This window comes from Eublepharis macularius, chromosome 9, assembly GCF_028583425.1.
Source record: "Eublepharis macularius isolate TG4126 chromosome 9, MPM_Emac_v1.0, whole genome shotgun sequence".
Lineage (NCBI taxonomy): Eukaryota > Metazoa > Chordata > Lepidosauria > Squamata > Eublepharidae > Eublepharis > Eublepharis macularius.
Genome location: NC_072798.1, coordinates 72,681,194 through 72,703,989, shown reverse-complemented (window position 1 = coordinate 72,703,989; position 22,796 = coordinate 72,681,194). Strand labels below are relative to the sequence as shown.

General features: G+C 39.2%; 1 protein-coding gene across 27 annotated transcripts in view; it reads left to right on the top strand.

Moving 5' to 3' along the window:
• Nucleotides 1-22,796, top strand: part of NRCAM (neuronal cell adhesion molecule) — a 103,669-nt gene that overhangs the window by 23,480 nt on the left and 57,393 nt on the right. For 19 of the 27 annotated variants that reach the window (XM_054987987.1, XM_054987984.1, XM_054987986.1 and 16 more), the window contains 13 exons: nt 3,640-3,783; nt 5,626-5,737; nt 6,880-7,046; nt 7,138-7,285; nt 8,394-8,518; nt 11,088-11,117; nt 14,184-14,285; nt 14,641-14,838; nt 14,938-15,008; nt 15,858-16,083; nt 16,303-16,418; nt 20,590-20,794; nt 21,769-21,891. In XM_054987987.1, coding sequence (XP_054843962.1) covers nt 3,640-3,783; nt 5,626-5,737; nt 6,880-7,046; nt 7,138-7,285; nt 8,394-8,518; nt 11,088-11,117; nt 14,184-14,285; nt 14,641-14,838; nt 14,938-15,008; nt 15,858-16,083; nt 16,303-16,418; nt 20,590-20,794; nt 21,769-21,891 — 1,767 coding nt within the window. The remainder of the gene's footprint in view (nt 1-3,639; nt 3,784-5,625; nt 5,738-6,879; nt 7,047-7,137; nt 7,286-8,393; nt 8,519-11,087; nt 11,118-14,183; nt 14,286-14,640; nt 14,839-14,937; nt 15,009-15,857; nt 16,084-16,302; nt 16,419-20,589; nt 20,795-21,768; nt 21,892-22,796) is intronic. The other 8 variants (XM_054987981.1, XM_054987975.1, XM_054987983.1 and 5 more) reach the window with 2 other exon arrangements.

Below are 22,796 nucleotides of genomic sequence, written 5' to 3'. Positions count from 1 at the left end.
TGCCACACTCTTATAAGTCATACATACTGCATGTCAAATATCATCGCTGTGAGAAGTTCTAAGTTAGTTCTCAGTGTAAAACAAGATACTGCACATTCATAGGACATGACACTAGTTTCATTCTGGTTTTAGCTTAAGTCACAGGTACTAGTTGCGGCTCCAAGACAAATCCTAGAAATAATTTTTAAAGTTTCATAGTAACGGATGCAAACCAAAGCTTTGCTCCCCAAAAGATTCTGTATGAAATATATTTAGACTACCAAGTTAAAAGAAGAGCTGGTTAGAAGAAAGGTTAGCAAGTCTCCTTCCTCTATTTCATGGACTTCCCCCTGTATAAATTGCAGTTACCAGGGGATAACTTTCCTGATTTAAGAGATTCTGAGACCCATATCCCTTCACACCCAATGTCAGTATCTGAATAGAAGTCTCTGTTATGTATAGATTTATGAAAAATGTTAAGGAGGTCAATATAGAAATAGACATTATGGCCAGGATCCAGGGGTGGTTTCAGCTTTTTGAATTGAGTGGTTAAGATGGAACGCACAAAACCAAAATGTAATGGATATAAATTATTGTTCACGTATATATATTTCACTTTACCATTTCATGATATATGTAAGTATGCTTTCCACAGCACTGATTAGGAAAAGTAACATGAAAGGGGGGAACATGTGCGTTAGTAGGAAGATACAACAGAAAAACAATGTCAGACGAACCTTGGCTGTGTACCTAAAATGCATGGCTGCTACACACTTTAGTCATGTTAAGGGCTGAAATAAGAATTGTTAAGGCATTATTTAGGAGAGCACATAAGATCTACGTTCTGTGCCTTGCATATTCATTATTTATTTACTTTGTCCCATGAGAAACAATTTCTTTGATGTGAAATGGATTGTACCTTTGATTGTACACAGATTTAAGTATTTATGCAAATCTTGTGACTTTCCAGAGCTGGAAGATGTAGACCTAGGGCATCATTTCAAAGAAAATTTAAATTTCAAAGCTATATAGTCCCTGTAGGCTTCACAGTATGCCTCTGTGACCTAGTGATCAGATAATACTTTTTTTAAAAAAATTCTATCAGAAAACTCAAATTGGAGACTCTGTTTTGATCTCCTATGATAGAGTCACAACACTGCAAGCACATTTTAAAGAAAAGAGATTTCCTGTGCATATGCTCCTTCCACACCTATGGAGTTTAGAGCTTTTTTGTGTGTCTTTTTAATTAAAAGGCTTAGTGGTAAAGCATATTATTTGTATGCGAAAGGTCCAAGTTTCTTTCCCTGACATTTTAAGTTAAAAGATCACAGGTAACGTGTTAGGAAAGGCTTTTCTCTACCCAAGAATTTAGAGAGCTGCAGCCAGGCAAAATAGACAGTATCGAGCTTGATGGACCAGTTGTCTGACTCAATGTAATACAGCGTCCTCTTAACTCAATTTGTATTAAGAACAAAATTAGCTATTATATTTGAAGGGCAGTCGTTAATACACTAATTCAAAGAAGAATTCAGTTTAAGTTTCCCCTAATGTTGGTAAAGGCAACTAGTATCTCCTGAGAGGTACTGGCGAGGCACCATAACTCAGAAACAGAGCATCTGTGTTGCCTGCAGGAAGTCCCAAGTTCAACCTGGCATCTCCTCTTGAAAAAAGAATTACACATTACATTTGACTAGGGGTGTGTGCTTCGGGTTCCTGGTTCGGAAAAAAAAACATACCAGGCCCGATTTGTAAAGATTCAGTATTTCTGAATTGGGGCCAGTATGATGGCCCTGATTTGGAAATACCGAATCAAAGCTTTCCGAAGCAATTCAAATTGCTTCAGGAAGCTTCGGGGCCTTAAAGGGTGCCCGGTCTCCCGCCCTTCCACCACCACCCGACTTACTTGGGGCAGTCTTCTGGCGCTGATGTGGGCAGCGCCAGCCCCAGCGTTCGCTGCTGCCCTGCCAGCCACCGCTTTGGCCTCTGCAGCAGTGCAGGCAGCAGTGGTGTTGGCGCCGGCATTCACTGCCACCCTGCTGTCAGCTGCCACTTTGGCTTCTGCGGTGGTGCCGGCATTCACTGCTGCCTTGTCACAGAGGCAAAAATGGCAGCAGTGTTCACAGCTGCCCTGCCGGCCGCCACAGAGGCCGAAGTGGCGGTGCAGGTGGCACAGGAACCAGTTGCAGCCTTGCCTGCCGTCCTGCTGGCCGTGGCAGCGGCAGCATAAGGCCTGCTCTGGCCTTCAAGGTAAGTGGGGTTGGGGAAGGGGAGCTCCGGGGGGGGGGGAGGTGGGATTCTCTCTTCAGTATGCTTTGAATCATTTCAAAGCATACCGAAGCGATTTCCAAAAACCCGAACCTGAAGCGGCTTGCCACTTCGGGGTTTGGGTTATTCCGGATCATTTTCCCGCTTCGGGTAAATCCGAAGCAGGAAAACTGAATCTTTCCCCCGCTGCACGCCCCTACATTTGACACATTTCTAATACAGGGACTTACATTCATCAAATGCATGTGAACTCAATTCTCACAAAGGTGTGAACTATATTCTCAATAATATGCAGGGAGATGGGTCCTCTGTCTTCTCCTTGTACTGTTTTCCCAATCCAAAACAATCCTAGGGGTTCAACATTTGACTGCACATATATACTGATGAGCTACTGTATGCAGCTGCTAGTGGGCCAAGTATTACCACCAGGGCCAGTTCAGGTTAGGAAAAAGGTACAAGAAGGAAAGCAGGAGTACTATCTCCTCATAAACTGTGATCCCAATCCAATTAGGGGCCCTGCACACTAGAGAATCGAATTCCCAAGTGAACTCCCAGCTTATTCTTGACTGTAAGACTTGTGGCCTTCATGTGTCAAATGTCGTTTGGCCCCAAAGTTGCAGATCTCCAAAAGACATCTGTCTGTGCCATTGTAAATCATTTCCACTTAGAGCAGAAAGTACTGGGTTAGATTGGCAAGCAGTGTCAGTATAAAAACAGCTTCATGTATGAGTTCACATACATGTTTGAATGTTTGTGGGATTCCTTCTCTACTTGGATGGTTTCACTGATGGTCCCCAGAACATTCACTTGCTGACCTAAAAGTAGTAGTTCTCCTGCAGAGGAATTTCAAAGGGAGATTGGAAAGAGAGACTGCTGAATTGTAATTGATAACGAAACTAAAGACCTGGATTCACCTGGATTGAATCGAGACCTAGGCTTCCTGTCTCATTACCAACTGTCCCTCTGCATACCCCACCCTATCCAATCACGACTGCTATTATCATTCACTGGCTTTTGTCATTCAGCATCTGAAATCACTCCACTCTCCAAGATATAAGGACAGACAGACTTACATTCTAGCTGTATCTGAAGAAGTGAACTATAACTCACGAAAGCTCATACCCTACCACAAATTATGTTAGTCTTATAGGTGCTTCTGGAGTTCTGCTTTTTTCCACTGCTATAGACAGACTAACATGGCTAACCATCTTTAGTTTTAGTTTAAAGTTCATATAATTTCTTAAATAGCACGTTGATTTTTCTAAATATTATTTTGTTGTATCTTTCAGAAAGTACCTTCTTGAAATTATTCCTTTTTCTGTTGTTAAAAAGAATTAATGGAGATTGTGTGTGTGTGTGTAAATATATATATATATATTTAACTTTTCCAAACAGTTGCTCCTGAAGATCCTAGCAGAAGAGTAGATGGTGATACAATTATATTCACTGATGTACAAGATCGGTCAAGTGCTGTTTATCAGTGCAACGCCTCTAATGAATATGGATATCTACTGGCAAATGCATTTGTGAACATTTTAGGTAAGATTGTAATTTTTAAATAAAAATGAAAAACTAGTGGCAATAATGGATATGATATGTGATTGTCATAATTTGGCCTGTCTAATCCTAAGTGCTCTGAGTGGGTTAGCATTCATAAAAATATAGCTAAAGCAGTATGTTAAAATCAAAAGAAGCAGTTTAAACATGACAAAAAACTGCGCAACTTTTCATCACCCTACACCAAACCCAATTCAGAGTGTCTTAGTGACACACTTAGTGACACCACATGTTTACAGCAAAGGAAAGGCTTTGCTGAAGTGCATTCAGTGGTAAGGTCCTGTAGTCCTGGCTAAGACTTTGATTGTAACTTCAGCTGTCAGCCTTATACTGGTGCACCATTTGTGCCTGAATGCAAGACTTTAGGTAATTGGGCCAGCATTAGCTCTCAACCAGACAGCCCTCAGTCAGCTTTCTGCAGCCTCCGCCCCTTAGGCCAGCTGCATGGCTGGGAATGGTGGGGCCAGTGGGCCTGAGGGCATTAGGCTCCAATTTGGTCTGCAATTCATTTTTAAAAGAAAGGGGCTACGGGTGTGCTGGGCAGTTAGGTTCACTTGGCTGTCAGCTGCACCTGTTGTCCCCAGGACTGTGCCAAGTCCTGAAGAATCTATAGTCAATAAAGTTGTGGCCTGATTCTTCCCACTACAGTGTACCTGTGCCGCCCCCCCCCCCCCCGGCTAGTCTCCACTCTAGGCAGAAATACGCTCACCTGGAAGCAAGTACAGGTGAAGACAGGGATACTTCCTTTTGAATTAGGGTTCCCAGGTTCCTGTCAGTTGTGAGCAAACTCCCAGGGATTTGCCCTCTTGTCTGCTGATTGCTCAGTGATTGGTGGGAGGTGGGAGGTGGCATGCTCCTGGAGGTTGCTCACCACTGGCGGGCACCTCAGAAAAGCGTGCTTGCTCCCAGCAGGCATGGTTCTGGAAGTGACATCACTGCGCCAGCCGTGGGAGGGTTCCCGTGCTTCATTTGCGGCCGTGCTCTGCATGGGGTCCCGTGCTCTGCATGGGGCCCAAATTGACCCCATGCAGAGCACAGGAATGCTTGCGCAGACAGCTCAGTGACATCACTTCCGGAAGTAACATCATTGTGTCAGTCCAAGGGCACGTGTGTTTTGTGCAAACGCGAAGAAAGACCTCATGCCCAGCACAAAGTAAGTGCCAGGTACTCTACCAGCGGGAGGGTAGAGTGACCTGGCAACCCTATTTTGAATGCATGTATGTCTTGGATCGAGGGGCTAATGTGTTCGGAAGTTTGTGAGTTACACTTGAAGAACCAGTCCACTTTATTCAGCAGGTCTATCCCAGGTTAAATGTCCATGAAATCATATTTTCCTATTAACGTTCATGAAATTTTTCTTGGGAAAGTACAATACCCTTTTTCTCTCATTCAGTTCTATAAAGTAGCAGATATGTTTAAGAATGAAAAATCCTGCTTAGTTGAAAGGCTCAGAATCAGCATGTGAATTTGTTTCCTGAAGATCTTAGTCCTTAAAAACTTACCCTGGAAACTTCAAGTATTACAGAATACAGCAGCAAAGTTATTCATTGGCATAAGCTATAGGAAACACATTATGCCAATTTTAAAACAACCATCATCTTCTCTTGTATCGACCTGCCCATCAGTTAAGATCAGCAAATGAACCCTATATTATGTGCTCCCTATCTGAAGTGAGGTGGATGGTGCACAGAGGTAGGGCCTGCCTGCTTTGCGGTGGAATGGCATCCTTGCTTTATTTGTTTTATTGTATTAAATGCCAAATAACAATCAAAAGAAGAAAAATCATTTTTAATCATTTGCTGTGTTTGCAATTTTGTCTTTTAGCTGAGCCACCAAGAATTCTCACTCCTCAAAATCAACTCTACCAAGTCATTGCAAACAAACCTGCGTTGCTACACTGTGCTTTTTTTGGTTCACCTGTGCCTGAAATTGAATGGTAAGTCCGTGGCGGTGCTTCAGTCTTAAGAGGTTCCATTGCTTTCGCAGCAATAATTTAAGGAAATGTGCCATAAAAAACTTGGTTACCAGAACTTCATTATCAAATATGCTCAGTTAACTGGCATTGCCTTGAGGACAAGCTCTTGCCCCTCAGTCACCATACCTCTTAGTCTTTGGGTATGCTCTTGCTACACTCCTGCCTAGCAAGCCAGCTGACTCGATGCCTCCTGCCATGGCTGGGCTTATAATAGCTGGCACTGCCAGCTAGCATCATACTTGAATGCCTCCTAACTCTTCAATCTGTCAGAAAACTGCTCTTCTGGAGACCTCCTAGATATCTGACATGCTTATCCACCTACTATGTAGTATTCCATGACTCGGGGAAGAGGGGAAGAGTCCTGCCAGGTGTGGGAGATGTTCCTATTGCATTCCCAATGGGATGAGGTTTGATTTCTGTGGAGTCTTCTTGGGCAGAGCAGTATCCATCACATTTGATTAACTGTCAGCCCCATTCCCTATGAGTGCCAGATAACAAAGTTTTTGGTGTTAGGAAGTGCCATGAAGTCATAGTAAGCTTATGATGACCCTTGCTGGGGTTTTCAAGGCAAGGCACTAAGAATGCAATCCTAATAACACTTTCCTGGGAATTTTGAGTAGACTTGCTTAGGATGGCACTGTAACAGAGGTGGTTTGCCATTGCCTGTCTCTGCATAGCAATCCTGGTCTTCCTTAGAGGTCTCCCATCCACTTACTAACCAAGACTGACCCTGCTTAGCTTCCAAGATCTGACAGGATTGGGCATGCCTGGGCTATCCAGGTCAGGGCAACAAAGTTTTTACCATATTAGAAAATCATAAAGTATAAATCCCAATGTTCTTTTTTTGTAATTTTTTTTTATTTCTTGTGGAAGCACATTGGCATGCTGGTGTACATCATAAAAATAACAGTTTTTCCATGATTGCTATATTGGATGCTCCACATTCTTATAGTTATTCTTTATATTTTAATAAGCACTGGTCTAACTCTGTTGAATTCGTGTGAATCTGTGTGTTTAACAGACGCACCATGATCCCAAATTTAGTTACAATTAATACATATAGTTGGATAGTATAATCCTGGTTTCTTTTTTTAAACTCTTAGGTTTAAAGGAGCGAAAGGTAGCATTCTCCAGGGAGAGCACTATGTTTTCCATAGCAATGGCACCCTGGAAATTCCTGTGGCTCAGAAGGATAGCAGTGGCACCTACACCTGTGTAGCAGGAAATAAACTAGGAAAGGTACAAAATGAAGTTCGGTTGGAAATTAAGGGTAAGAAATCAATTTTTAATAAAATTCCTAAGCCCAATTCAGCAAAGAATTTCCAGCTGCTAAATGTCTTAATAGCAATTTTATGTTTCAGAACCAACAATGATTATTAAGCAGCCTGAATACAAAACAGTTCAAAGGACAGGACAGGTTTCCTTTGAATGTACAATTAAATATGACCCTACCTTAATACCCACAGTTACGTGGTTGAAAGACAGTGGTGAATTACCAAATGATGAAAGGTATGTACCGTATTCCCAATTCCATGCAGATTATGTGAAAGGTGGAAAAAACCATCACTAGGATCCCTCATAGACAATTTTCCTTACATATATTCAAAGGAATGGTGTATTGAATGGATCATGTAGGAATTAAGGGAGTCTGTTGACAGTCTTATTGATACTATTCATACAAGACAGTGTAGAGAATGTCATATGATTCTTGCCAAGAAATATTAGATGAGACCTGTGCAATTTGCAGCCCACCAAACTGAATGCAACTTGCTAGCTATGTACTATAGTTTGTGTGGTGCAGCAGCTCCTCTCTTGGAAAGGCAGCAGTAACTGGGGATTTAACTTACAAGCTTATCCACTGGTGTAAAAGGGAGGGAGGAGAGCCAGGCACATCTTATTTTCCTTGCTGCTGCAGCTTTTTGTCAATGTATCTCCAGCATGTCCTTTTCAGTAGTCATAAGAGGCCCATCTTCACTCTTGTGCCAGCAAAAAAAACCCCCAACCTAAGAAGTTTAGTAAGCATACTAGCTGGTGAGCTGCAGTTGGCTGGTAGATCTGGCATCAGGTGTGGCAAGTAGCTTGCAGTGAGTTCAGTGAGACTTTATCTACAGGCAATCATGATGGAATCTGAAATAATCTTTATATTCTTAGCAAATATCTTTAATTGATTTTCATTAGTTGTTAGTGGTGGTTTTTGTGTGTGTGCAAAGTTCTATAGCAGTTGTGTTTGAAAAAATCCAATCAAGTGAGGTCTTTGTTAAATAGGCATCCATAAGTTAAATAAGCATCAATTCCCTAACAGGTTCATATAATTGCATTTTTGTATTTCTGTTTGGTAAAATGTAAATACTTCTAAAGATTCCAGAAGAAGTTGGCAACTACAGAATTACTTTCACATAAAAGATATATGGAAATTTAGATGATAGGGGCATTTTGTAAAAGATTGATATATGATCCAGATGTGGTAGTTTCGTGCCTGAATCACACTCCCTCAAGATTATAGACCAAACATAGATGATTTCTACATTTCTTCTAGCGTGTGTATTTTATGATAGGAAGAGAAATTTTGTTACAGTATATAATATTCATTGATTGATTAAATCTATTGTAATTACAGGTTTATGGTTGGTAAATACAACTTAACCATTATGAATGTAACTGATAAGGATGATGGAACATATACTTGCCTAGCTAATACTACTCTGGACAGTGTTTCTGCAAGTGCCGTGCTTACTGTTGTTGGTAAGATTTCTCCTAATATGCTACCAAGGGAGTGGCAAAGCTGTATCCATACTGTGAGACCTTCATTCTAAGTTGAGGTTCATTCATCAAATGAAGGCTGAAGGATAGGGCAGACAACGACATCCCCTGCTGCCCCGTCTGGATTGCCTGAGCCACAAACCTCAGCTCCCACCCATCGAGCCTTGCGCCATATTCAAATTATGTGGGCTGGGCCAAACTGGTCCATGGCTAAATGCCATGAATCTCACATTTCTCCTATTATGCCCCTAGGGCAATGGCAAAGCTGTATCCATATTGTGGAACCTTCATTCTCAGTTGAGGTTCTGCTAGTGATTATTTTGAAAGAGTTAGAAACAAAATGTAAATTATTTGACTTCATTTTCTTACACATTCAATCATTCCTCTTTGAGAAAATGATTTTAAAGTTGCCGCTAAGATAATACTGTAGGCTTCGAGCCTGTGGCTGCAAGTATTGACTCTTTAATCGGTCCTCTATTATTTAGTGGCTGTTTTCAAAAATATCTCTCCGGCATTACTTTTTTTGCTTTGAGAGCTCCAATTTGTGTGTTTAAAGGCTAAAGAAAGGCCACAGATTTAGTTATCTTAAGCTCCAAAAATGGTAGCAGCAACCATGTAGGCATGATCTTGCACAGGTTATCATATTCACAGTGGTTGTTGTGGGTTTTCCGGGCTGTATTGCCGTGGTCTTGGCATTGTAGTTCCTGACGTTTCGCCAGCAGCTGTGGCTGGCAACTGTAACACTGTGAGATCTCTTGTCTTTTGGTGCTACACCTCTGAAGATGCCAGCCACAGCTGCTGGCGAAACGTCAGGAACTACAATGCCAAGACCACGGCAGTACAGCCCGGAAAACCCACAACAACCAGCGTTCTCCGTCCGTGAAAGCCTTCGACAATATATCATATTCACAGTTGGGACTGCTGTGCATGTGTATGGATTTTTGTACACAAGCTTTCTTTGCATATAGGACCTGATCCAAAAAGTGATCTGCTTAGACCCTCCACCTCTATCCTGTATGGTTTTTTCTAGCTATATCAAGCAAGTCTAACCGTGCAGCAGACTGATGAGTTAGAGTGGAATAATTGGTTCAGACTTCAGGTGAAGAATCATTTTTTTAGCACCCTATATTAAAAAATCCCTGCTGATAGAAAGCCAGTTCAGCAATGAAAGGGCTGAAATAGACTGTTTCTCCTGCATATGCTACCTTTTTCTTTGTACTGAGTTTTCTATAGATATATCTCACTTCTTTGAAGTGGTATATTCCATTCTATTACTTTATCATTCTCTTTCTATAGCATGTATGGATCAGGTCCTGTATGTGTTTCTTTATAGCCTGAACCCACACTGTTGCTTCTGCTTGCCAAGACCTTTGGCAAGGTCTTTGTTTGCCTATACCTTTGTTGCATTATTTTGCTTGGCAGCACAACAGCTTCCTTGCTCCACCCCAAAAGCAGGAGCGTAGTCAAATCAGGCCAGACCAGCACACAGATCTGGGATTCTTCTGGGGCCCAGAGCAGCGATGTCATCAACCAGAGCTCTTTCTGGCTCTGCCCCCAATACATGCTAATAGCCTCTCCCCAGTTGGTGCTGTCCTACGCAGCCTTGCAGTGTTGCGGCTTAGCGTGCTCAGATGGTGAATCAGACATAGGAGGTTCCCAGCTACATGTGCAGTGCTGCCACCTCTCTGAAGCATGGAAGCCATCATAGCCACTATACCGTCATACCTTCTCAGATGGAGGGGCCCCCGTGGCCAGCAAAACTACTACCGCCACCCTTTTTGTTTGCCAGCACACTAACATTTTCACAGGCAGACATTGTGCTTCCTTCAACACTTGAGCCAAAAGTTGCTTACCTCTTTGTTAGAGAAAATACTTGAAAATCCCTTAATCCTTTTTGGGGCTGAGTCTTTGAAACTGTGGGCTTTTTCTGATTAACTTTGCTTTAAATTTACCCTTCAAGGAGGCAAATGTTGGTTTTAGAAAAATATTCTACTTCAGTCTAGGGGGCAGCAGTGTGCCCAGCAAATGGACTTCCACCTATGATGGGTTTCAATGGTGGTGCAACCTGCTGGTGTTATAGGAAAACAATACCCTGCCATGGACAGTGGGCTCATATATATATAAAATCCATATCCATAGCAGCTTTATTCTGGGAAGCTGCAGACTCAGCAGGAGGGGATATGGCAAACTTGATACACAGCAAACCGATAGAAGTCTCAATTCACAATGTGTTGATGAAAAAAGTTTGCACAATGTTACATGATGGTGTAACTAAACAAGTCTTACTTTTGTTAATGATTGGTCTTTTCTCTTTAGTAATTATGTGGGCTTTGTAGTTCTTTGCCCCAGGTTTATAATATCTAAAATCTCAAATAAAGGGACATTAAAAATTTTATATTAAGGCCACTAACCATGATTAGAATTCTATCCTTTTCATGTAAGAATAACTTTTCTTCATAATACTTAGCCACTGTAATAACTTAATTGTACATTTTTGTGGGTTTTTTCCACTAACAATAATTAAACACCTCATATTAATATCCTTTTGCAGCTCCTCCAACAACTCCACCTGTTGTTTACGGTAAACTAATGGAAAGTCTTGTTTGCATTTATCTATCAAATATGTATATACTTTCTGCCTGTCATTTTCTTTTTTTTTCCTTACATTTTGCAAACTTAGATGGAATCTGTTGAATTTTTTTGTTGTGTTACCAGTATTCTTATGAGCAGAATGCTTAAACTGTTTCACTATTATGGTTTAACACAATCTAGAGTTCAGAATGAATATTCCTGGGTAAACATTTTATCCAAACTTGTGTTCGTTATTCCTTTTCCTAATGGTTGTTACAACATCATCTCATTTGTAAAAAATATCTACAAATAGCTAATCAAAATAAAGTCCAGCAATTTGCTGAAGCCTTTAAGTGTTTGAAAATGTTTGCTTTAGTCCTACATTGTTAAACGATGAATAGAAAAATGGATACAATACCAAAAAATAAGCCTTTTTACACCTAAGCACAAGATCCTTTTGCCTTAATGCAGCTTAAAATTCTAAGCTACAAATGATCTTCCAGATGTCATCTTTGGCTTACTGCATATTTAAGTCCGTTTTCTCAGTGAAGGAACTATTTCCTTTTCCCTTAATGAGAATCCCTTTTATGAACCTGAGATGAATATTTGTAACCAGAGTGATGCTACTATAAATATTCTTAGAAGTATGGGTCCAACAAAGCCTATGTTTGAGGTATCACCTTTGGTTTCATTAAGGCCTTTATCAAACAAGGGGGAAATGTATATGTTGGATCATATAAAAGTACCATCCCACGCAATGCTTGTACCCTTCTAAACCCATTGAATTCAGTTTATTTAGAAAAGTGTAACTCAACTTAGAACACTGTAAGTGTATCTAAGTAACGCCTTGCAAGGATCTAGATAGATATTTAAACAGACTGGATAATATAATGAAGTTAAAAACAATCTTCCTTTTCTGTTCTTGCAAGACTTTATATCAGGGCTAGTAGTGACATCAGCTACTGAAAGGCCATTCCAGGTATTTCTTGGAGTGCAATCCTGAACAGAGTTATATTCTTTCAAACCCATTAACTTTGATGGATTTAGAAGAGAATAACTCTGTTTAGGATTGTGCTGTAAACCATGCATCAATCATAGGCACAATTTTCTGTTTTGGTTATATATTTGAAATCTGAGATTTCAGTATTGTGTGATATTGATGTCCATCTCATACATGACATTGTTTGAATGGGAGGGGGTGAATGTGTGGATGTGTGTTAAAAGAGGCACTTCTAAACTTACCCATGCAACAGTGAAAGCAAAGCTTAACCTGTATCCACACCTTACCAAAGATCCTACTATCTCAAAAGAAAGATTTATCTTTGACTCAGCAATTAGTAAGGCCTGTCAAACACTTACTTATGGTTCTTTGAACCAGTTCTGCTTATCAGTACATTATTTTTATAGGGTCCTTCTTGCAATGCTTCTTCTCATCAAAGTACATAGACTCCTTTCTAGAATTTATTTCCTTTATTGAAATTACACTCTAGTTTTTTTAATGAAGCAAGTTATCAAAATATATATGGTTATTGATATAAATCTTACAAAAACAGAACACAGAAAGTCAATAAGAAATAGGTTTGCTAACATTTCCTAATTAATTCAAAGTTTAAAACAAAGTTTCTGTGAAATGCATTAAGATTCCCATAGCATACAATACACAGATAACATTCTCACCTAGATTCTCATGAAATTTTTTCCAATCAGAACTCTAATATGCTATCTGAATTTGCATGTTTTATATTATGCAAATATCTAAGATCCTTTTCATGTGATAGCATAAACAAACTATGATTGGTTTGATGCTTCATTAAATATTCTTAATTTCTATTGTATAACCTTCCAATTAGCCAAAAAATGACATTATATCCAACTTGCAAAACAAAACTATAAATCTGTGAGAAAGGTCAGAAAGAGTTGATAGATCACCATTGGTTCGTTTTCTGATTAGAGGAACATTAATCTGGATAGAGTCCACTATTTTTAATTGGCTCTCAAAGATGAAAGCACACCTGTTTTAATTACCTAACATTCCTAAAAAAAAACCCCTCAGACAGTTCATGCAAAGTTTAGAAGTTCACCTAGAATGCAAGTGTATTGCTTTGTACTGCCTACTGCAATGTGCTTTAATCTATATTACTACAATAAACCTACCATTAAGACATGGGGTTATATTGTTGCTGTCCTCATTGAGCATCCTATGTTATTGTGAGAAAGTAGCTAAGCCTGGAAAAGCAAGCCAGTTTGGTAGAGAAGCAGGGGAATCGATCTTTTTGTCAAACACAAATTTCAAATTAACCATGGAACAGCAGGGAAATATATATATATGTCATTGGTGTGATTGCAAAAATCAAGATGCATATACTTAAAAGCATAGGCCACTTTAAATGGATTCTTCCAAGTACTATTTGTTGGTAATCGTGATTTTGATTCCTACTTTTTCCACCACCACTACTACCCCGCAACTATGAAGAGACAATACCATTATAGTTCATTCATTTAAATGCATATGTATCAGTTGTCCGTAGTGGATAGTTGCAGATTATTTGATAAAGATATGTTGGTAGTAAAAATTGTGTTCTACTACTTGCATCAATGGTGTTTAAAATCCTAAAAATCCCTTCTGTAAGAAAAACGCCTGTTCAAAATGCTGTAATTCTGCAGTAATTCAGTAATTACATACTGTAATTCTGAAACAGTTCTTCTTCTTCTACCTTTTAAAAATTGTATGCCTTTTTATTTTCCTTTTTATTGTAAGCAAAGACTGGCTTTCATACACAGTTGTTTACTACTCGTAGTCATTAATCATAAACTGTAACTGCTTGTGTGAACCATGCATTTCATCTTTTCATTTTCCAATTTCAGTTATTTCATAATCCAAAGGAAAATCTTCCATTGGACTTGTGTAATTATTCTAGCTCTTTTTTTCTGCCATTGATTTCCAGCAACATTGGTTATTACATTTCATTGCCGTTGCATGCTAGTGACCACTAAATCATCTTTACATACTGAAAGTAGTTACATTGTTCTTGTGAAATAATTATTTTTATCTTCTCTGTACTTATTCGGCTTACAGATCGTCCTGATCCTCCATTTGATTTGGAATTGACAGACAAGCAAGACAGAAGTGTTCAGCTCACATGGATTCCAGGAGATGACAACAACAGCCCTATCATAAGTATGATTTGTTACATTTGTTGGAATGAAATGCCACTAAATGCTATAAAGACACAATAATATTCATTTAATAGAACACAGTGGTTTTTTCATATTCTAATAGTCTTTAATTGCAAGAGTATTAAATGACATGATATTGTAGAGTTTATAAACATAGGTTTATTAGAACCAGTGGAAATACTACAAAGTATTGGCAAAGCTTTCATGTCTTGTGGAATGCTGCTTCAGGCTAGTATCCCTTAAAGGCATATAGTTAAATGTATTGTAAATATACTAATTTCTAAAATAATTCCATTATGCTTGTTGCGTGAGAAAGTTATGGTTTCCGAAACAATTTTTTTTCACTTTATATTCAGAGTATATCATTGAGTATGAAGATGCCATGCATGAACCAGGGATATGGCGTTACCATATGGATGTCCTTGGGATCCAGACAACTGTGCAGTTGAAGCTGTCACCATATGTTAACTATTCATTTCGTGTAATAGCTGTCAATAAGATTGGAAAAAGTCAGCCAAGTGATCCCTCGGAAAAATACTTGACGGAATCAGCAAGTAAAGAAACAATATCCCTTACCAATATCAGCTAAGTTTGAAAATGATATTGAATCATTCAGAAAAAATAGCTTATTATTATAAATATTTACCTTCTAGAGCCAGATGAAAATCCAACTGTCATTCAAGGGAATGGATCAGAGCCTGATAAGTTGGTGATAATGTGGGAGGTAAGGATTTAGTTAAAATAATCCAAGAAACGTATCAGAGTAACAGAAAAAATCTGAGGGCAGTTAAATCAGTATTTACTTTCTCCATACATTCTCACATGGAGAAGCACAAACATTCTTTAAATATTATTTAATGTACAAAGCAGTGAAAGCACTCTTTCGTATTGTGAAATGTCACCCAGTTGTAATAACTTGCTGTTGAAATCCACATGTTGAAATTAAAAATAACAAAGCATAGTTTAAACCTGTGCTAGTATATAACGGGTTATTTACCACACAGAAATCATAAATCTGATAAGATGTGCAAATTTTTATGAAATCATAAAGAGTTACAGTTCTCAAAACCACAGTTCTCGAAAGCTTATGCTACAATAAAGTTGGTTGGTCTTGAAGGTGCTACTGGACTCTTTACTATTTTGCAAGTACAGACTAACACGGCTAATTTCTCCAGATTTTTATGGTAAATGCAAAGTGATAAATGAGTTGCTATCTAAGTGTCTTATTAACTCAATCATTGCTGTCAACATATGTAGTCTTAAAATGCTGATGTTTTTAGGATTTCTACATTCTAAGTGTCCCAAAACCATGCTTGTATGAAGATGTTTACATGTATAGGTAAGGTAAATGTTTACATATATAGAATGAGGATAAAGGTACTCAAAACTACCAATGAACAGCAAGACTCTCTTTGATTCACTTTAATGTGAAGGCAATTTCATTAACTTTAATTACATTTCAGTGGAAATACCTGATTAAATGGTTATACTGGGAGATTAATTTTTCAAGGCCATTGAATTTATATGAACCATTTCCTATTTTTCTCTACTGATAATTTATTTTTCATTTTAGCCATTAAAGCGTATTCAGTCCAATGGTCCAGGTCTTCAGTATCGAGTCAGTTGGCGGCAAAAGGATGTTGATGACGAGTGGACATCTGTTCCAGTCGCTAATGTATCTAAATTTACTGTGTCTGGTACACCAACTTTTGTTCCATATGAGATAAAAGTACAGGCATTAAATGATTTGGGATTTGCACCAGAACCTACAATCACAGTTGGATATTCTGGGGAAGATTGTAAGTTCTTAGGTTTATTTTTGCAATAACCTTTGCGATGTATATAGGGGCTTTATATTTATCTAAATACTCTTAGGCTTCAGAAGTAATCATATTGTGGACTAATACTTGTTATATAGATTTGCCTTTACTGGATTTCTAAATTTGTGAATCCCAAAATACTATACAAAATCATGAGGTTGGCTCTCATCTGATTTTTGTTGCTTTTGTCCCCAATAGTACCAATGGTTGCACCAGAGAATTTGGAGGTACATGTTGTAAACAGTACCTTAGCAAAGGTGCGATGGGACCCAGTTCCGCTAAACCTTGTCCGAGGCCGTCTTCGAGGATATAAAGTATGTTATGCATACACATTTCTTAAACAGCATTTACTGTTTTCTCTTCATTGTTTATTTTGGAAGAAACATCTGTCTGTGAATTTTGGGTTGTAATGTTCTTCCAATGATAGTAAAGTTCCTTGTTTTCAGCAGCAAAGGCTAAGTGAAGTAGATATTCTGTCAGTTTTCAGATGATTAAGGTAACTGTTTAAGCCATTGTAGTGCTTTACCTAGAAGGATAGCCATGGGTACATTTCTGTCAAAAACCATTTTTAGCATGACTACTGATATCCTGTACTCCAAAGTGCTTCTTCGAAAGTGAGCAAGATTCATGTTCAGTCGCTCTTTAATGACCAACAAGAGTTTCCAAGGTATAAGCTTTTGAAAGTCAAGCTCCTTTAAATGGATATAAGTAGGAATGGAGATTGCTAAGGGTTTTTTTTATCCCAATCAGAAGGTGAGAGGGGTGTTGCAAAAAAGTAAGATAGCACATGGGGGTACAATGTGAAATGTAATTAGAGTAGGGGAGGAAATGCAGAAAATTGGCATCTGTAGTGAGAGTCCTATGTCCCTATTCAGCCCTGAAGATCCACTTTTAGTAATCTTTCTTTGAAGTTTCTCTATCTGAGGGCTGTCACTCTTAAGTCAACAATGGATTATCCTGGAAGATTAAAATGTTCTCCAACTGGTTTTTGAGTGTTGTGATTTTTAATGTCAGATTTATGTCCATTTATTCTGTTGCATAGGGACTGACGTGTTGGTTTGAGAGTGGAAAAATATTGATTGCACTTGATGGCATATATAACATTGGAAGATGGACAGGTGAATGAACCAGAGATGGTACGGCTGGTGTTGTTAGACCCAGTGATTGTACAGTTAGGATGAATATGGGGACAAAATTAGCATCTTGTTGGTTGCAGGCTCTGGTCCCAGTCTATGTTCGTTAGAAAGTGTATTATTGTGAGTAAGAAGATTGTCTGTGGGCAAGAAAAGATCTCTGTCCCAGTGCCTGTGAGAGAGGAGTATCCTTGTCCATCTTAGGTTGGAGGTCATTAATGATATGTTGAACTAATTTGAACTGAGACCACCATATGCGTATGACCACCAGTGGTGTCAGCTGCTGTTTTGTTTGGGCCCATCTTGCAGCAGGTTGTCCCTTGGTATCATTCTGTGGATATTTTATTTCCAGAAATGTCTGTTGTAGGTCTGGTAGGTGAAAATCTCTGTCTGAAGGACCAGAAGAGATGTAGCTGTATCATAGAAAGTGTATTATTGTGTTAGAAAGTGTATTATTGTGAGTAAGAAGATTGTCTGTGGGCAAGAAAAGATCTCTGTCCCAGTGCCTGTGAGAGAGGAGTATCCTTGTCCATCTTAGGTTGGAGGTCATTAATGATATGTTGAACTAATTTGAACTGAGACCACCATATGTGTATGACCACCAGTGGTGTCAGCTGCTGTTTTGTTTGGGCCCATCTTGCAGCAGGTTGTCCCTTGGTATCATTCTGTGGATATTTTATTTCCAGAAATGTCTGTTGTAGGCCTGGTAGGTGAAAATCTCTGTCTGAAGGACCAGAAGAGATGTAGCTGTATCATAGAGCTTGGCTGTAGATGATAGATTGTTTGGTGTGTTTAGGATGGTGACTGGAGGCATGTAGATATATTTGACAATCAGTAGATTTTCAGTATAAGGCGGTTTTTAAGCCTGTAATATGTATTTGTTTAGCAGTGTCTAGAAAACATAATTCTTGCGTAGATAGATTCGTGTTAAGGTTGATGGTAGAGTGCAAGTTATGCCTGATACAATTTCTCCAGTGCTTCTTTCCTGTGTGTCCAGATGATAGAAATATCATCAATAGATCTCAACTGTAAGAAGGGTATTAATGGATGGGAGATGAGGAAGTGCTGTTCTAAATCAGCTATGGAAATGTTGGCATATTCTGGTGCCGTATCGGTGCCCATGGCTGTGCCATTGATCTGAAGGAAGAAGCTAATTTTGTTTCCACAGTGTTTTATTTTCAAAAAAGTGTTTTATTTTCCAAGCAGTGTTGAGATTTTTCTGTGAAAAGGAAAGTGAGTCAGGATATTAGCATAATTATATTTTTATTGGCAATAGCTAGGATGTCCATATTCTGAATCATACCAATAAACCAGATAAAACACAAATGATGTTTAGATAAATCTGGCAAGTATTGTATAATAACAAACAGTAACATGATGTTATTCATATGCTACTGTATTCATATTAATATGATTCATATTCCTATACTACTGTATTATTTAAGACTAAGGTTTATGGTAATTTTTTCAAGTGTTAAAAAATTAAGCCAAGTCCAAAATAAATGCATTCCAACTATCATTGGTTGCTTCCACACGTCCTTAATGAGACGGCCTGCCAATGGAACTTTGGTGGGTTATCTCACTCATTACACACATCAATGCTTACCATATGTGAGTGGGTCATGATGATCCCGGTTTTTAAGAGTTTTTTGTGAGACCTGTTTTATTCCGTTTTCATTTTTGATGCCACTTTTTCTGCACGATTTTTATCGTATCAATGTAAGTGGAGTCTTTTTTGTGCATTTGAAGTGCCCTTCCACAAATGTCCAACCCCTCCTCTCCCACACATGCATCTGGCTTGGATGCACGATCATATAATCCCCCCCCCCTTTTAATGGTCCTTGCCTTGCGCTTTTACGATATTGCTGTATACAAAGGGAATCATACTGCAATGTTTGCTACAATGGATTGCTCAGCAATCAGAGTATCAGTCTAGGATCAACATTGAGAACGGAATGCCATTTCTGATTTTATTTCAAACTATCAATAAGGCCCATTGTTTGTGAAAATACAATGGGCCCTAACAGCGGTTCTCCCCCGCCTCTCCCCACGGCATCAGTCAAGGGGGTGGGGACCTGGAAGAGAGTGGGGGCTTCCTCCTCCTCTGACCTCTCGGCCACCACTTGGCTTGTGCGAGCCCTCTCAAGGCTCCGCAGAGGCGTCGGAGAGCCCTGCCCCCGCTGCTGTGGGAACTTGGGAGGGCCTTGCCACTGCGACTTGCTTCTTATCCCTGCATACTGCCCCTCTGTGGGGATAAGGAATGAGTGGTGGGAAACACGATTTGCCTTTTATATAGTAGGCTATGAAATCACATGATCACACTGCTCTACTGTTTGCATATTTATTAAACGCTTTTGCATTTAAAATTTTGAGTGGGAAATCAGTGGTAGAGAAGGAGTACTATGCATGCCCAGTTTCTATAGAAGCTGAAAGACAGGACGATGGTATAGCTCAATCCCACATGCGCTCAAAAAAAAAAAAAAGGAAAATTGGGCGGGAATGCACTAACATCATTTGTGACAAGACGCAAATAAAGAAAGTGTTTTCTGTTTCGGGACTTTTTTTCCCCACGACAAACACCCACAAAACATGCATGAGGATGATGCATGTGGAAGGTGAGTTTTCGAAGTGGATCGGGAAGACAGAGCTTTGGGATAGGGAAAACCCCAAAAAATTGGAGCATGTAGAAGCGACCATTGACTAAAATATCCCTAAGGCCAAGGATTGGTGACATTTATACTCTTTAAATAAATACTGTTCCTAAAAACAATTGAAAACATCTCTGTTAGAATAGGTGCTTTCACTCAGAGCCAAGCTACAAGTGATGCCTGACACAGGTTGGACACTTGTCAGCTTCCCTCAAGTTTTGATGGGAAATGTAGGCATCCTGGTCTCGCAGCTTGGATCTCCATTTAATTGAAGTTTACAGAGCGGCGGTCTTTGGGAGGGAGATCATGTGGTCAGGAGGGGAGTGCAGGTGTCGGGCTCTCACCGGGCGCCCCCCTTGCCCTCCGCTGGGTATGTATACAGGGTTTCTGTAAACTTCAATTAAATGGAGCACCAAGCTGTAAGACCAGGATGCCTACATTAACCATCAAAACTTGAGGTAAGCTGACAAGTGTCCAACCTGTGTCAGGTGTCACTTGTAGCTTGGCTCTCACTGAGATGCTACAAAAGACATGAGGTTGGGTTACATATGCCGTTGAATGTAATGAAACTTGCATCAAAGGAAGCAAGTTCAGGAATTAATTGTGTCATTACAATATGTTTAATGATATCTAGCTGTACTAAAAATGTTACCATAGTATAACTCCTAAGAATGATTCAATACATGTTTGTGTTTAATGTTTAGATTTACTATTGGAAAGTACAAAGCTTATCTGGAAAAAGTAAGCGACATGTGGATAAAAAGACATTGACTTTCAGTGGAAATAAGACACATGGAATGTTGCCGGGACTGGAACCATTCAGCGCTTACAAGCTGCATGTTAAAGTGTTTAACGGGAAAGGAGAAGGACCAGCAACCCCTGACAAAAATTTTACAACTCCTGAAGGAGGTATGCAGTTAGATAACTCTATAATTTCAACTGATTACTGTAGACATGTTTTAACTAGAGATCGGCACGAACCAAAACATGAACCAAAATTAAGCACGAACCAGGCCTGTTCATGATTCGTGAACCACGGTTCATCAGATCCCATTTCTGATGAACTGCCACGAACTTTAGGCTGGTTAGTTGGTTCGGTTTTTGGTTCGTCACTGCAGACAGCCTGGTGCCAATCAATAAGTTTCCTAGGCAACAGGGGATAGACTTCCTGCAGACCTTCTGCTGGCCCGGAAGTGACCTTCTGCTGACCCAGAAGTAATGATTTTCTGACCTGGATGTGACGTTTTCACGAACCAAACGAACTGGTTCACAAACCAGGGGCAGGTTCGTGAAAGTTTGTGGTTTGTGAAATTTGACAAACCACGAACCACATGGTTCATTTTTTTCTGGTTCTTGCCCATCTCTAATTTTAACTGTAAAAGTTCTTACTGATCTTATAAAAATAGCATATAGATTATTATATAAAGAAATAAAAGGAGGGAGCCACAGGAAAATAATGCAAAAACAAAGCTAATATATTTTAAAACTTACTTCTGACTGAGAAAGTCAGAAGTATTTTTAATTGCAACTTTTTAAGGCTTTTCCTTTGTCTTTTCTTCTGATTATTTTATAAAAACTACTTTTCACAGTGCTGTCCTAAGATCTAATCAGAATCTTACTCAGGTCTATTCAGTGGGGCTTACTCCCAGGAAGGATATCAAAGGATTGGACAGTAAGGATACTTAATTAAAGTAAAGCTCCACTAAAATTAGCAGTTCAAGTATGAATAGGATTAGGATATAGGCCATTATCACAACAATATATTTGAAGTAAAAAGTTGTAAATAAATTAATTCATTGTATTATCCTATATGATGATTGAGTTTTTATTTGATTTCTTTTTGTCATGTTATCTTTGAAATGTGTCATGCTATTTCTTAAAAGTTCCCAGTGCACCCTCCTTTCTGAAGATTACTAATCCAAATTTGGATTCCCTCACTTTGGAATGGGGCCCACCTACTCATCCAAATGGTGTTTTGATGGGATATACACTGAAATTTCAGCCAAGTAAGTATACAGTGATTTTTTTTATTCGTGCAAATACTGCTTACTTTAAATTGAATTGTAGCTTTTAGTATGATTGAATATAATACCTCTTTTGTTCGGAAGTTGGGGCATTGCATCAGTGTTTCAAATGGGAGCAGAAGGCATTAAATTGAAACATCCGTTTTGTTGAAAACTTTGTGTTCCACTTGAAGGAATAACCCTTGGGAGAGGCATTGTGCAGGCTGAAGGCTACATTCAACCACAATATAGGGCAATGTGGTATAATGGTTAGAGTTTCAGACTAGGACCTGAGAAACCTAGGTTCGGATATCAGTCAGGGAAGCTCATTGATGACCTTGAGCCAGTCACTGTCTTTGAGCCTAACCAACCTCACACTGTTGATGAGAGGTTAAGGTGGAAAGGGGGGGAAACAATGTTGTAAGCAATGTTGGGTTTCTACTGAAGAGAAAAGTAGTGTATAAATAAATAAAACTAACCCTGTGGGATGATTAAGCCACAGTCCTCCTATGCCTGCATAAAGGTAATATGCATTGACGAGCAGATTCTCATAGAACCCAAACAATCCCCCCATCCTCCTGCTTTCATGCCACTGAACTATATAAGCCACGACCAGGCAATTTTTTTCACACATAGGTTCTCTTTAATTCACATAGTTCAATCTGGCAGATCTTTTCTCCCCAGGTCCTTGACATTCTGCCTTCTATCAGTAGAATAATTTATCAGTAGAAGTCCCTTGGCTACATCATAACAGTCCAAGAAGAACTTAGTGATTTTGTTGGTCACAACCTTTCTGTCTGTGTTCCACAGAGGACCACCTTACATTACATCACATCAGAAATGTGTTTTTATATGTATACAAACTTCAGAAAGCTCCAACCAGACTCACACACTTTCAGACTAACCCA